We start from the raw sequence: 15,012 nt of genomic DNA, 5'->3' as shown, positions 1-15,012 counted from the left end.
ATGAGATGAGATTAGACACTGCCTATATGAGATGAGATTCCCATGTGACTGCCTATATGAGATGAGATTAGACACTGCCTATATGAGATGAGATTCCCACTGCCTATATGAGATGAGATTAGACACTGCCTATATGAGATGAGATTAGACACTGCCTATATGAGATGAGATTCCCACTGCCTATATGAGATGAGATTAGACACTGCCTATATGAGATGAGATTAGACACTGCCTATATGAGATGAGATTCCCATGTGACTGCCTATATGAGATGAGATTAGACACTGCCTATATGAGATGAGATTCCCACTGCCTTTATGAGATGCGCATCTCAAGCTGTTCACAAATCCAGACGTTCTGCAGCCGTCACCCATAACCAGCTACGAATAACCAACATTCACTGCTTTATGTAACAGAAAGAGGCGAAATACCAGTAGACAAGGGGACCCATCTGGGCTTAATTCATGGCACCACTGATTTATGTGGAAACTTATTAAGTCTGAATAACACTTGGGGCTCTATCTTCCACTCCAGCGCAATTGACTTTGCGCAAGTCGCTTTGTGGGCGGATCTTGGGCGCTGTTTCTATTTTACTGGCGGGATAATGACTGTTGCGCCCGACACTAATCTAAAAAAGGGTGGTAGCAATATTTGTCCTTGTAATTATGTATGGTTTGGAGAAATGGGAACTGCGTCGTATAGATGAGAGGAGCAAAGTGCATTGCGCAACACAGGCGCCCAAGCAAGCGCTCCTGCAGGTGTAAGCTACGGCTGTACCTTACCATCAGGCAACTCAACAACGAGAAACAGTTTCCAAGTTTACCCAACTTTCCAACTCTGCACAGTATCCCATTAACTACATGACAGTAGGCTATTCACAATATTTTATGCAAAGTAGAGCTTGTAAAAACGTTATCATCAACTTAATGCACGCACAACTTTTGTTTGAGCAGGAGAGAGAATAACAATGAATGGACACAGCAACTACAGAAGTTGTAGCCAAGGCTACTTGCTGCTTTCTTTTACTATCTATGGTTGCTGGTTAACAGCACATAATAAGCTGATTTAAGCTAATTCACAAACTCAAGACTTCAAGGCCATCATGGATATAAAACGTTTTTTGAAAACAACGGAAGGATGGAGGGAACATAGCAAAGCTTGGAGTTATTTCAGATGGGCTACAACAAGGTAGGCAAAATTGTGGTGCTTGTCAAAACCTTAGCGCAGCTGGAATAGTGCTTATAGGCTGGTGTTAAAGCGCACACAATGTTTAAAGCCATACACAACGGTAAATTGGAACAAAACTAAAGGTAACTTTAGCCTTTATAGGGCTGTATAAAGTTAGGTCGTAATTAGGCGTTGTTGTTGTAAAGATATTGCATGTAGATGTACTATATAGGCTACTAAATTTTTAGTTGACCAATGCACGAACAAAACCAGGAAACGGACAAATATTATCAAGGCTTTGAATGTTTCCATCTGTGCACAGGGTGTCTGTAGATCGGTGTGCATAGCATTCATTCCTGCAGGCCTGTGGCCATGCATGCACCCTTAAAATAGCATCTGAATTTGCGCCACTGACTTTAGACCAGGAGGTTCCTGGTCTGTGGCGGAATTGTTTTCTGAAACTGCAAAATATCAACAGGGACCATTTGCGCCAGAACACGCCCCCTCTTTTTGCTGAAACATCCCCGTGGGCGCACATGTACCTGTGGAGGGAAAATTCCAATATGCGCTGACTGCAAAATAGGAAAGACAAAAGCGCGAGTATACAAAGTAAATTGCGCTGGAGTGCAAGATAGAGCCCTTGATGTTTCTCAGAAAGCCTGAGCAAGTCATATGATGTCTCCTGGCCAATTGCAATTGCTGACCGCGGCCTTAGAACCATCAGCCAATCAATCGGCGAGCATGTCTTTACCTGGAGCCGGTGCTGCTGGCAGGCGAGGAGCTCCTCTTCCTCCTCTTCATCGTCTGCCGCGTCAGGCGCTCGCTGTGCAGCCGTTGCCGGGTCAACCGGTCCGACTGGAGCCGCTGGGCGGACTTGAAGTCGGTGAGGATGGAGCCGACGTGCTCCTCGAACAGCGCGGACAGACGCAGACTCATGCTGTAGATCTGGACACACAGACGGACACGCGCGGCGGCCCAGTTTCAGTACACTGCAGGGGGATACTAGCCGGCTGGCTAACACTGGCACATTTACAGAAATGATGATTAATGTGTGTGCGGTCCTTATACATAAATAAATTAAATAAAACTCAGAGAGAGAGAGAGAGTAGCAACTGTGCTGGTGTCTGTACCATTGCTGAGAGGTGCAGACTCCTGCTGTGGATCTACAGACAAGGCAGTGCAAGAGTCAAAGTTATAAGAGACAGTAGCAACAGTGAGTCATAGTGTCTGAAACATCACATAGACACAGACTCCTGCTAGATTCACATACACAGTGAGAGTTATAGTGTCTCATAGTGTCAAACATCATATGAAGACACAGACTCCTGCTAGAGATTCACATACACAAGAGACACTTCTCTGTTGACCTTGTTTCTAACTAATTAAATTTTCCACACAAGGTCACAATTTGTATCATGTTCATGGTTATTGTTATTTTTCTGTTAAAATGTATTTAGTCTATTAATAATATTGGTATGTATGTAGACTATTTGATCATAATATCAACTATTAATACAATGTCACTATATTGAAATGTGTATTGATGTTATTGCAAGCATCAGTCACAGTGACAGGGAGCTCACACAGACCCAGATGGAAGATCTTGATGGCAGAAAAAGACAGAAACAAACGTGTCCTACTATAATGCCCATTTTCACTCTTCATAATTTTATTTTTGGGGTCTACTAATATGAATGTACATTCTTTAATGTTTAAAAAAAAAATCTCATACTAATTTTAGTATGAAAAAAACTCAATTCTGACTCATTTCTGTGCACCATCTAAAACACAGGACTGCATTCCAAAATCTTCAAACTTGTTAGTATTCCAGAACTGGTTGATGGTACTGTTTTTTTTGTTTTTTGTTTTTGTTTTGAGGTTAGGAAAAAAAAGACACCCTCTGGCTTCTCCATGTGGGCTTTGTAACTTTGCATACCATTTCCATACACACACACAAAAACTAAAAACTATATAACACACTAAGCAACAGTGGCAATGGCAGTAAGAGCAGTGGACCAGTGCTGACCGACAAAGACAGCAGCAGAGGGCCTATCTACGAGTGGCCATCACAGGGGAACCATTACAGCATTAATGCTCTTTGAAGTGCCTGATCCAACCCAAGCACCTCCTTAAGCCAGGGCTCCAAGGAGTCTCCAAAATATTTAGCTTCAAGCACGGAGAAATTCAGAGTTTAGGGCTGTGGAACAGCGACCAGGCATAACCACATCAGCAGTCATTTATAAAATGTGCTTCTAGGTCAAGTTGTTGCCAGTCACATATTGAACCAACATGCATTTATATGGCCATCTCATTTACTATTATTGTTATAAAACATGACTTTCGCTTTCCTATGCTATGGACTCTGTGAGTCTGCAATAAAGATTGAACTTATTACATATGCTTATTCATATGGCTGATGCTTTTACTCAATATGCATTAACTCTTACGAGTACCTGTTTCCTAATGGCACCTCAGGGCTAAGAGTGTTGCTCAAGGGCACAGTAATGGCTGTCGAGAATTGAACCCTCAACTTTTCTGGCTACTGCCTGCTAGCCCATTTCCTTAGCCACTATGCTACTGCCTGCTAGCCCATTTCCTTAGCCACTATGCTACTGCCTGCTAGCCCATTTCCTTAGCCACTATGCTACCACCGCCTCATTAAACTCAAATTAATAGCTACGAGAGGCTTAGTGTGGCCTACAACGAGGTATCCAGTACACATGAAGGTGACCCTAACCACTGCAGGTCCCTCTGTGAAATGCCGAGTGAGTGTGACTCACCCTGGACTTCTTGCTGGGCGTGTAGGCTTTGGAGTTGCTGAAGATGAGGCGCACGTCTTTGCACAACTCCATGGGGGACTCATACTCGTCACCCAGCAGGGTGTTCAAGACTGTCCCAAAGTCCATGGGAGTGTCCACTATGTCCAGGTAATCCTAGGGAAAACAGGACAGGTTTAGAAACCAGATCTGGCAAAGAGTAAGGTGTGTGTGTGTGTGTGTGTGTGTGTTTACCGGGTACTTTGGGCAGCCGTGGCCCACTGGTTAGCACTCTGGACTTCGAGCTCCGACCAGTGGGCCGTGGCTGAAGTGCCCTTGAGCAAGGCACCTAACCCCTCACTGCTCCCCGAGCGCCGCCGTTGTAGCAGGCAGCTCACTGCGCCGGGATTAGTGTGTGCTTCACCTCACTGTGTGTACACTGTGTGTACACTGTGTGCTGTTTGTGTTTCACAAATTCACTGATTGGGTTAAATGCAGATCAAATCAAAAAAGTATATATACTTATACTCCTGCAGGTCCACTGGAAGATGTGTATAGTGTGTGTGTGTGTGTGTGTGTGTGTGTGTGTGTGTGTGTGTGTATAGTGTGTGTGTGTGTGTGTGTGTGTGTGTATAGTGTGTGTGTGTGTGTGTGTGTATAGTGTGTGTGTGTGTGTGTTTACCGGGTACTCCTGTAGGTCCACAGGCTGTCTGAAGGGTTCCGAGTCCTCACACTGAAAGATGAGGTCCAGGAGCTCTCTGCAGCGCCCCTTCCAGGCCTCTGGGTCATGTGACTGAGGCTTGTTCCGCAGGCTCCTCAGCATTGGCCGCTGTGCCTTCTGTACACATGATGTCATCAAAACAGGACCAAAACAGAAGTCAACACATATGCAGTGAATTAGACACAGATCTTCCTTCTTCACTTACCAAGAGTATCGTATGAGCATGATTCTTCTTTCCCCTTTCAAAAATATCTTGTAAAATACCCTTACATTTGAAGACTAGCCACATACTACCCAATCATTTAAGATTAAATGAAATAAAAATGAACACTTATATTTATATTGAGAAATCCACAGAATGTTGGTAAATAAGTAAATAAGAATGGAGTTGCATCGTCATCAATTCAAAAACTTTTGAAATGTGTCAATGCATTTTTATAAGCATCTGGTGATGGTTGAGGTAGGTGTGTGTGTGTGTGTGCGTGTGTGTGTCTGTGTGGGTGTGTTTGTGTGCGTGTGTGTGTGCGGGTGTGTGCGTGTGTGTCTGTGAGTGTGTGTGTGCGTGTGTGTGTGTGTGCGTGTGTGTCTGTGAGTGTGTGTGTGTGTGCGCGCGTGTGTGTGTGTGTGTGTGTGTGTGTACGTACCTTCTTGATGCATGTAGATGTGCCAGGAGCATCCACGTCCACATCCTCGTCTTCATCCTGAGTTGTCATGGAAACAAACAAAATTACAGCACCCTGTCAAATAAATGCAAAGACAGAAGAACACCTGACAAGTGTGTGTGTGTGTGTGTGTCTGTGTGTGTGTGTGTGTGTGGGTGTATGGTTGTCACGTACACTGCTGTTGTCAGAGAAGGCCTCTTTCTTCATTTTGTGGTAGAGAGGGATGATGTCTGTTAAATTTTGGTCCCTGTTGGCGGGAGAAACCAAAGAGTTAGAAAGCAGGGGGAGGAGAAAAGGGAGGCCACAGCAATGGTACAGCCCACATCACCTTCCCCATCAAAATCCCCAAAGCCATTCTGACCAATCAAATGACTAACACCTACAGTCAAGGTTATAGTTTACAGAAGCAAAATATGAATACAATAAAATATAAATATTGCTGAGGGCTTCAATTCAATATATAACTTTATTAGAATGGCACATTTTCTACAGATGTTACTAGAATACAGTAGCTTGTAAAACCAGACACACACACAAACACACACACACACAAACACACACACACACACACAAAACTAGCTCACAAGGGTGTGTGCAGGTAAGGCATTGCAAACATTTAATAAAAGCCACCACACAACATCAATATTCAGCATGATCTCTTCACATGCACCTGAGATGCATCTCATGGCTGATTTCATCACACTAATATTCTGTCTTCATAACAAGCATCTGCAATAAACTGGCTGGGGCCATTCAATACCTTACTGGTGAATCACATGGAGGGGTGTCTGAGCCTCTGAGAACCACTGGAAACTGACCACTGAAACCTCTTCTCAAGAATTCAACAGATGTGTCACTTGCATAATTAATTGCACAGGTACAGAAGCAGTGAAGTAGGGAGTGTGACTACTCTCAACTGTGCAAACTGTGATCACAATTCTATGACATCACCTTAATCGGTGGATTGTACTGCACCTATCAAAGCAGGGCGCGTTTAGGACCTACACACTGTTGAACTGAAGTGAAGTGAAGTGAGGTGAATGAGACATCTCAGCTCAGCTCCACAAAGAGAAACAGTGATTTGTAGTGACCATGGCGTTAAGTGTTAAATGTTAGCAGATCCTCCCTGACTACCCCCTTTCTCCTTTCAGACAAGGAAATGCTGGGAATGGGACGATGAATCGGGCCTCAGTGACTCAGAGGGCAATGTCTCTCTTTGTGTGTGTGTGTGTGTGTGTGTGTGTGTGTGTGAAATGAGGGGTTGACTCGTGTGTGTGTGTGTGTGTGTGTGTGTGTGTGTGTGTGTGTGCGCATATTGGACAAAAGCTGACCACACCACATGACATTAAGGTGCTATGAAGTATGAAGCTTTGAGTTGTCTTGAACGCTGCCACGTGCTATTTTTCCATTGACTTGCATTGTATTGAATACAGCGCCACATGTGGTATAAAGTGTATTACATGAGAGCCAAGCTGACATAAGCAGGTTTGTATGTGTACATATATTTGGGCAACACAAAGCATTGGTGTACTCTTGGCAAAAGTGTTGTTTCCTCACATACTGTTGATATTTCTAGGCTATATTTAAAAATAGCCCCCCCCCCCACACACACACAGCAAAAAAAGTATCATCATCATGCTTATTGCCAAAGATGTGTTTTATGTTGTTGTTTTAAATTCTCTCTCTCTCTATACATATATATATACAGTACACACACACACACACACACATAATATATATATATATATATATATATATATATATATATATATATACATACACTAGGGGTGTAACGGTTCATGTATTCGTATTGAACCGAAACGGTACGGGCGTTACGGTTCGGTGCATGAATTTACACGGAGAATACACGGTATAAAAATACATAAAACTCGTGTGCGCATTAATTAATGTCATGCGCAATTACTGTTAAGTAGCGAGAGTTACGGGAGTTCTTTAGCGACACCTAACGCTAATCTGTAGCCTCGCCTTAGCTCTGAAGCTCTGATTGGCGCCTATGTTTTTTTTGTCAGGTCGTCGGTCGAGTCTGTCATTCATTAGCAGCACTAAGGTTAGACCCACAAGAGTTAGAGGATCCGCTGGTGTCTTTAATATCGCAAGTTTGAGAACTTCAGTTACAGTAACGTTAGTACAGGCGAAAGAGTGGTGGATAAGATGAAACTGTGTGTCGGCGTTGTTCAGCAGTTGTTGGGTATGTGAGTGGAAAAAATGCTACACATATTTGAAGCCATCACCCAGATGATGTAGGCTACCAATCACTGAAACGAGGGGAAAAAACTTCCCCTGCGCTTCAGCAGCCTTTGGATACACATACAAATAGGACCAAAACCTATGGCTTAAATTAAATGATTTCGTAATGACAGAAAGCTATGTAAATCGCGTGGTAATTACCTTTATGTTGGGGTAACTTGTAACTTCTCACATGAGGAGCTGGTAGTGTTAAGTGCATAGACAGTAAAATAAAGTGACAACGCTAACCAGGCTAATAAACAAACTATGCTACGGTGAGTTAACGTCAAAGGGCAAAGTCACGTGACTTCTAGTTGTAGTCTGTTTATGAAATGAAAGGACCAATTTCGTTTTTTAAAAAAAGGCAAAATAGTGTGATATTTTCACAGTTAGTAGGCTAGATTATTACTTTACACACAATAAAAAAAATATTGAGGCAAATTGTAGACCCTTCCATATACAACTAAACACAGATGTTGAAGGTCTTGCTTAAGTAGATTTTTAAAAATCATTTTTCTATGTAATTTGCACTTTCAGAAATAAGAGATGCTGTAGGCCTATTTTCAGTTTTATAGCTGATTGTCTTATTTTGTTTACAAGTTACAGATGAAGTCTGGGTACTTATTGTACTGTGTAGCCTACATCTTACACACTTCAGGCTGTTGCAAATAGCTCAGGGAAGAGACTGTATGACACTAGGTGGTACAGCCTGAGACATGTACAAAAAAAATGCTTTCTGCATTTTTGTTTTGCTTTTCCCTCCATTGTACCGAACTCGTACCGAACCGTGATGTCCGAACCGAGGTATGAACCGAACCGTGACTTCTGTGTACCGTTACACCCCTAATATACACTGTATTTTGTTCTCAGTGGCAAGATGGCAAACTCACTTGATAAACTGCAGCATGAGGTCGGAGACGAACTTAGCGGTGCGGACGATGAAGGCGCCAGGCTCATTGAAGGTCCGCGCATTATGTTCTATATAACGCACCTCCCACATCAGAGATGATATACGCCTGAAAACACACACACACACACACACACACACACACACACACACACACAACAATATACACATGAATATGTTTAAAAACAGACAAACATATATTCATTTGAGAATAAAGTCTAAAGATACAATAGTAGTTATATAGAACAGTGTTTCCTCTACGTTTATTTCAGCATGGCGCCCCCCCCGCGGTTTAATTAATACAGCCACGATATCAGAATCAGGGCAGACGCACATTTGCTTTTTAAATAATCCTGCGACGTATCCTCCCCTGCTGGCTGCCGCTCACATTGCAATTTAACAATAAGTAGCCTAAACTAGTCAGAGGTTATTATGCCCGTCCAGTTTCAGTTCACATATTATTATATTGTATTGATGTAGCCTATTTAAAGCATTAACTTTCTTCTCAGTGTTTCCTCTTCATTTAGCGGTGCCACTGCTTCAGAATTAGGGGAGACGCAAAATATTGTCCGGAAGCATAGTAGGCTAAATGCCCTCCGCTGGCTGCTGAAAATTGACAGCAATGCTAATCTGAGGTACCTGTCTAGTTTTATTCCATAAATATATTGTTTTTATAGACGTTAGTGGCATGCGCCTTCAAGAGCTTCCATGTGCTATGCATGTTTGTCAACATCGAATCGACGCAGTAAAAAAGCAACGACTGCTGGTAGTAACGAAGGTAAATTGCAAAACATTTTGTATGCACTCGCGGTGATGGCCTAGTAGGCCTAATGTGAATTGCAGACTATAAATTAAAGGAGATTTGCACCAAATAAAGGCAGTGTTGTGGGTTGTGATTTTACAACGTGTTGGCACAAAACTTAATTTCTGTCATAAACGAAGTAAGCTAAGCATTTCTCCATTGTCAACGTGAAGTACCGGTATGTTCAAGTGTTCAAGTGACAATGTGGTTTAATGCATGGGTTAACGTGACGTGAGTCAGACAGAAGATGGGCCTGTCTTAGTTCCTGAATCCTGTCCCTCTCAAGTCACGTTAGGCTAAATGGTGTGATTAGCAACTAGAATTAAAAAAACATCCCGGGAGTGACACCCGACCAGTTTTTTCATACTAACTATTTTTTTCTTGGGGGGGTTGGGGGTCTGTCTGTGTGTGTGTGTTTGTGTGTGCGTGTGTGTGTTTGTGCTTATGTGTGTGTGTGTGTGTGTGTGTGTGTGTGTGTGTGTGTGTGTGTGTGTGTGTGTGTCTGTATGTGTGCGTGTGTGTGTACCTGTAGAAGCGGTTCTCCAGTCGGCTCCTGATGGTGCTGAGGTCTGTGACGTAGGCAACCACCGTGCAGTAGGTCGGGTAGGCCTGCAGGTCCACCGGAAGAGCGAACGGAACAGCCACATCTGAGAGAAACACACACACACACACACACACACACACACACACACACACACACACACACAGACACAAACACACACAGACATATATTTATAACTCCCATGAAAACTGACATCACACCATCGTTAAAAGTTTGTAATCCTATTCATATGCAAACTTATTTTATATATGTCTTCATGGAGGTCAAAGACATATCTTTCTTTGCGACCCGAAACTTTTGAATGGTAATGTATAAGCTTGTGCACTCTTAGAATTGCATTGTAAGATTCTATCTGATATATAGACTTTGTTTAGTGCTTCAATGACTCAGGGTGAGTGTCGCCTAGAGATGATGTCACATTCACACACACTAGGTGTTGATGAGAGGAACCAGCTTACAGTAAGAGAGGATGATGTGATGCCACTGCTGGGAATGCTGTGTGTGTGTGTGTGTGTGTGTGTGTGTGTGTGTGTGTGTGTGTGTGTGTGTGTGTGTGTGTGTGTGTGTTTGTGTATGTATGTGAGTGTGTGTGTGTGTGCCTGTGTTTGTGTGTGTGTCTGAGTGTGTGTGTGTGTGTGTGCCTGTGTGTGTATGTGTGTGCGGCTGCTGAGAACAGCTGAATTTTAATGATGTGTTTAGAGAGGGGATTACTGGGATTGGCGCTACACATGATGTGATGCGCTAAGGTGTGTGTGTGTGCATTTGCGTGTGTGCGTGGATTTAAGTAGATGATGTCAGTCTTTGAATAATGCAAAAGTGTTTCCTTTGTATGATGAACTTCAGATTCAAGTGAACACAAATACTCCTTCCCACTGTTCAGAGCTGTTTGTGAGGTTTGTGTGTGTGTGTGTGTGTGTGTTAGTGCACTATGGTGGTCGATGGCGTTGATGGTTCACTGACACGTTGCTTGGTGGGGGCCATCTGCCCCGTCCAGAGGCTGATAGAGCAGATTGTGTGTGTGTGTGTGTGTGTGTGTGTGTGTGTGTGGGTGTGTGTACGAGGCTTCAGAGCCAGCTGTAGGCGTTGATGATTCTCTGACACTCTGCTTGGTCGGTGCTTGAGCACTATGCCCCCTCCAAAGGCTGGTAGAGCAGTGTGTGTGTGTGTGTGTGTGTGTGTGTGTGTGTGTGTGTGTGTGTGTGTGCGCGTGCATGCGTGTGTGTGTGTGTGTGTGTGTGTGCATGTGTGTGTGTGTGTGTGTGTGTGTGTGTGTGTGTGTGTGTGTGTGTGCGTGTGTGTGCGTGTGTGCGTGTGTGTGTGTGTGTGTGTGTGTGTGCGTGTGTGCGTGTGTGTGTGTGTGCATTGCTACCCAGCGTGCAGAGCTGGTCGATGCCGTTGATGATGCGCTGGCACTCGTCGGGTCGTGCGCTGGCTCCGGCGCCCCACTCCCCCTCCAGGGGCTGGTAGAGCAGTGCCCGCTGCTCCTCCTCCGTCAGGGGGACGCTCTGACCCAGCTCATCAGGAAACACTGCTACAGGAGAGAGCACAGGAGAGAGAGAGAGAGAGAGGGAGAGAGAGGGAGGGAGGGAGAGAGAGGGAGAGAGAGGGAGGGGGAGAGAAGGGGGGGTACAGAGAACAGAGAAGCGAGATGAAAGGAGAGGGGGAAATGAGAGAGAAAGAGAGAAAGAGGGAGAAGGTATGCAGAGAGAGAAAAGGAGGAATGGAAAGAGAAAAAGTAAGGGGGGGGAGACAGAGGCAGAAGATGGAGAGATGGAGGGAGAGAGAAGGAGGGATGGAAGGATGGAGGGACAGAGATGGAAAATGGATAGAGATGGTTGGGGGGTGGAAAGAGAGAATGGTGGAGGAGGGAGGTAAGGAGTGCAGGGAGGAGAAAAAGAGAAGGATAGAAAATAGGAGAAAAATAAGGGAAGAAGGGACAGAGAAAAAGCATAAAGGTAAAAATAGACAAAGGGATAGAGAAAAAAGTGAGAGAGAAGCAAAAGACAAAAAGAGCATACGAGACAGAGAGAGAGAGGGAGAGTAACAGAGAGGGAAAGAGAGAGTAGAAATAAAAGTAGAAATGAAGGTAGAAGGAGAGACAGACATTCAGAAAAAAGAAAGCACAGAGACATGCAGGGGGGAGGGAGGGATGAAAGGGGGATGGGGAGAGGAGAGAATAAAAGGGGAGAGGGGGAGGGAAAGAGGGATGCACAGAGACATAAATTAAATGAGGGGACAGAGAAGGATAGACAGACAGACAGAGAAGTGGGGGAGGGGATAAGCGGAGTGTGGGAGAGTTATGGAGTCACCAAAGAGGTAGAGGAGAGAGAGAGAGAGAGAGAGATGCAGAGCATCGTTAGAATGGGTAATACAGGTTTGGCACATACCGTCTTACACAGATGTACCTCGTATTTACAAGGCCACACACACACACTAACACACACACACACACACAAATACAAACACACAGACACACAGAACTACCTTGAATTTACAGGACCACACACACACACACACACACACACACAAAGATCTCCCTTGCATTTACAAGGCCAGTAAAAAGAGACAACTGAGCGATTGATGAGTTCCATTTAACCATCGTTACCATGACAACCCCATCTTCCCCAGGACCCCCATTAACCAATAGCAATTTGCACAACGCTACATGTCACACTATGTGTGTGTGAGTGTGCGCGAGTGCATGCTCACAAGTCTTAATGAATTTATAGCAATTGTCTCTCCGTGCATGGATGACATTGACTTTGAATGTGTGTACTGATGTATTTAATACAGGAGTGTTAATGTATGTGTGTGTGTGTGTGTGTGTGTGTGTGTGTGTGTGTGTGTGTGTGTGTGTGTGTGTGTGTGTGTGTGTGTGTGTGTGAGTGGGTGTACACCCTACCCTCATCGGGAATCTTCTCCATGTCCCAAGGGCTCATCTTCTCTGTGTCACCATTATCCCAGCTGAAATACACGCACACACACACACACACACACACACACACACACACACACACACACACACACACACACACACACACACACACACACAGACCATTGTTAGAGTGGTGTAATCTATGGTAAGCTCTGACCTGGAGTTACTTAGTCTAATATCCCAGGTGTGCAGAATCCTCTCACAGCTGTCAGGTCAACCTTCCCCCACCACACACACACAGACACACAGACACACAGACACACACACACACACACACCTGCCCCAGCACTAAACATGACGCATAGCTGCCTGTTCTCAGCAGCACTGTGTGTGAGAAGGCTGGGGAGACATGTGGCTTGTCAGTGACAGCACATGTTTTGTAGAGCCCAGCACAATATGTGGCACATTTACAATGCACACATGCAAGAAAGGGTTAGGGGCTTGGGCAGCCATCCCCTTGTGTGTGTGTGTGTGTGTGTGTGTGTGTGTGTGTGTGGACTTACCAGACGTTGTAGCACTGGAAGAGGCTGTCGGGGTAGAGGGCCTGGTATGGCTCCTGACTCTCAATCGTCCCAAACCACCAGGCATCATCTATCACCGAGCGGAATCGGTCACCTAGGACACACACACACGCGCAACAATGTACAGTTAAAAAAACACCAGGCATCATCTATCACCAAGCGGAATCGGTCACCTAGGACACACACACACACACACACTGACACACACACGCAACAGTGTACAGTTAAAAACATCAAGCATGGCCAAATGTGTTCAACAAATACAGAAAGAACACACACTCTTACACAGTTTACAAAATCAAATACCATAAACAAGTTAGCCAAGGGTCATGTGGTATCTGTAAATGTAGCACACACACACACACACACAAACACACACACCACTAACCTATTTGCCACTGCCGTTCTTTTGCTTCATCAAACTGCTGACGGAGAACCAGGAAGTCGATGACGTCAGGCATGTCGTGGTATCTATGCCAATGACAAAGAGGGTTGCCGAGTTACAGCGAATGGTCACCAAAAGCAGAAAGTGATTAAATATGAGCCTTAACCCTATTGGCAGAGATGAGAGTCCACCTTCATTTTAAGTATCTATGATGATACTTTTACCCAAACCGCTGAAAGAGTTCCAAATAGAAACAATACAATTCATATTATCATCAGTATTTAATTAGTATGATGTCAACTATATAGCTTTTTCCTGTTATGTGGTCGTCAAATATGAAATCAAAATCTGATCTCTGAAAATAAGCGTCCTCATGGTGACGGTGGTGATGGTTGTCCACTTCCTCCACATTTTCCTGCAGTATGCTTGAACATGACTCATGAGATGGAGATGATGCGTCACAATAGTAGCACACGCATACAGGAGCAGTACTGCTGTGTATTTCATCAAAGGTGAAGCTTTGCATACAGCAGACCTTTCTTGTCATCACATATCTGGAGTACCTGAGTTCCTTTCCAGTGTAATTTCCCTCATTTTCATTTTCCCAAAATACTATAAAAAAAAAAGCTATAGTAAGGCTGTACAATTCGATCTTTAATCAATATCACACTTTCAACTAATGCAGGGGTGGCTAACCAGTCCAGCATGAAGAGCCAACATTTTTTACCACACAACTCAAAAGAGCCGAACAACAACAAAAAATGCCCACACTACAACAGCGACCTAGGCCTACAGTTTAAATAGATCTTCTGTTTTTCATTTAAAGTGAGACACTTGGCAGATGCTACAAATTATAGTTTTCAGGAATGAGTAGCAAGCAACAAAGATATCTGACACACATCACAAATTCCCCCTCACTGAATGACTTATTAGCATGAGAAATGTTCCAATGTAACAACTGATTTGATGCCAATGTGACCGTCAAATGTTCCGTCGAGTGTTCAGTACATTTTTTTTTAAAAGAAAATACACAAAAAGAAAACGAGTCTGCTTCTCTGACTGATGTCTATGTAGCCTACCTTTACCTTGTACTTGCAAAGGTCAGTGCCTTTGGGAAATGTTCAGGTTTGAAGCTTTATGCATCAGTTCAGTCTGGCATTCCAAGTACCAAACTAACGTGTAGAACACTTTTTTAACGGTGTTATTTTGGTTATGTTGACATATTAACCTGATGGGTTATGATAGCCTACAAAAAAGATGAATCCTCCTTTTCAATGTCTGTGTTCTTCTTTCTATTTATCGATACCAAGGAGAAGTGAGAACATCAGTTGAGCAGCTGCAAGCCGC

General features: G+C 43.9%; 1 protein-coding gene across 3 annotated transcripts in view; it reads right to left on the bottom strand.

Annotated features, from left to right (window-relative positions):
- The window catches only part of phip (PHIP subunit of CUL4-Ring ligase complex), a 78,798-nt gene that overhangs the window by 4,640 nt on the left and 59,146 nt on the right, over positions 1 to 15,012 (bottom strand). Inside the window, exons 27-38 of one of the 3 annotated variants that reach the window (XM_076273330.1) lie at positions 13,669 to 13,751; positions 13,263 to 13,374; positions 12,727 to 12,788; positions 11,194 to 11,355; positions 9,789 to 9,909; positions 8,444 to 8,569; positions 5,481 to 5,553; positions 5,289 to 5,345; positions 4,606 to 4,761; positions 3,948 to 4,100; positions 2,298 to 2,330; positions 1,919 to 2,112 (exon numbers count right to left, since the gene is read on the bottom strand). In XM_076273330.1, the coding sequence (XP_076129445.1) occupies positions 1,919 to 2,112; positions 2,298 to 2,330; positions 3,948 to 4,100; positions 4,606 to 4,761; positions 5,289 to 5,345; positions 5,481 to 5,553; positions 8,444 to 8,569; positions 9,789 to 9,909; positions 11,194 to 11,355; positions 12,727 to 12,788; positions 13,263 to 13,374; positions 13,669 to 13,751 (1,332 nt within the window). The remainder of the gene's footprint in view (positions 1 to 1,918; positions 2,113 to 2,297; positions 2,331 to 3,947; positions 4,101 to 4,605; positions 4,762 to 5,288; positions 5,346 to 5,480; positions 5,554 to 8,443; positions 8,570 to 9,788; positions 9,910 to 11,193; positions 11,356 to 12,726; positions 12,789 to 13,262; positions 13,375 to 13,668; positions 13,752 to 15,012) is intronic. The other 2 variants (XM_076273331.1, XM_076273332.1) reach the window with 2 other exon arrangements.

Source organism: Alosa pseudoharengus, unplaced genomic scaffold (assembly GCF_046254945.1).
Source record: "Alosa pseudoharengus isolate Yale_2024_CS ecotype anadromous, Long Island Sound unplaced genomic scaffold, YU_APseudo_1.1 YU_APseudo_1.1_scf_7, whole genome shotgun sequence".
NCBI classification, from domain to species: Eukaryota; Metazoa; Chordata; class Actinopteri; order Clupeiformes; family Clupeidae; genus Alosa; species Alosa pseudoharengus.
Note: the sequence above shows the minus strand (reverse complement) of the source record. Positions and strands in the feature narration are given on the sequence as shown.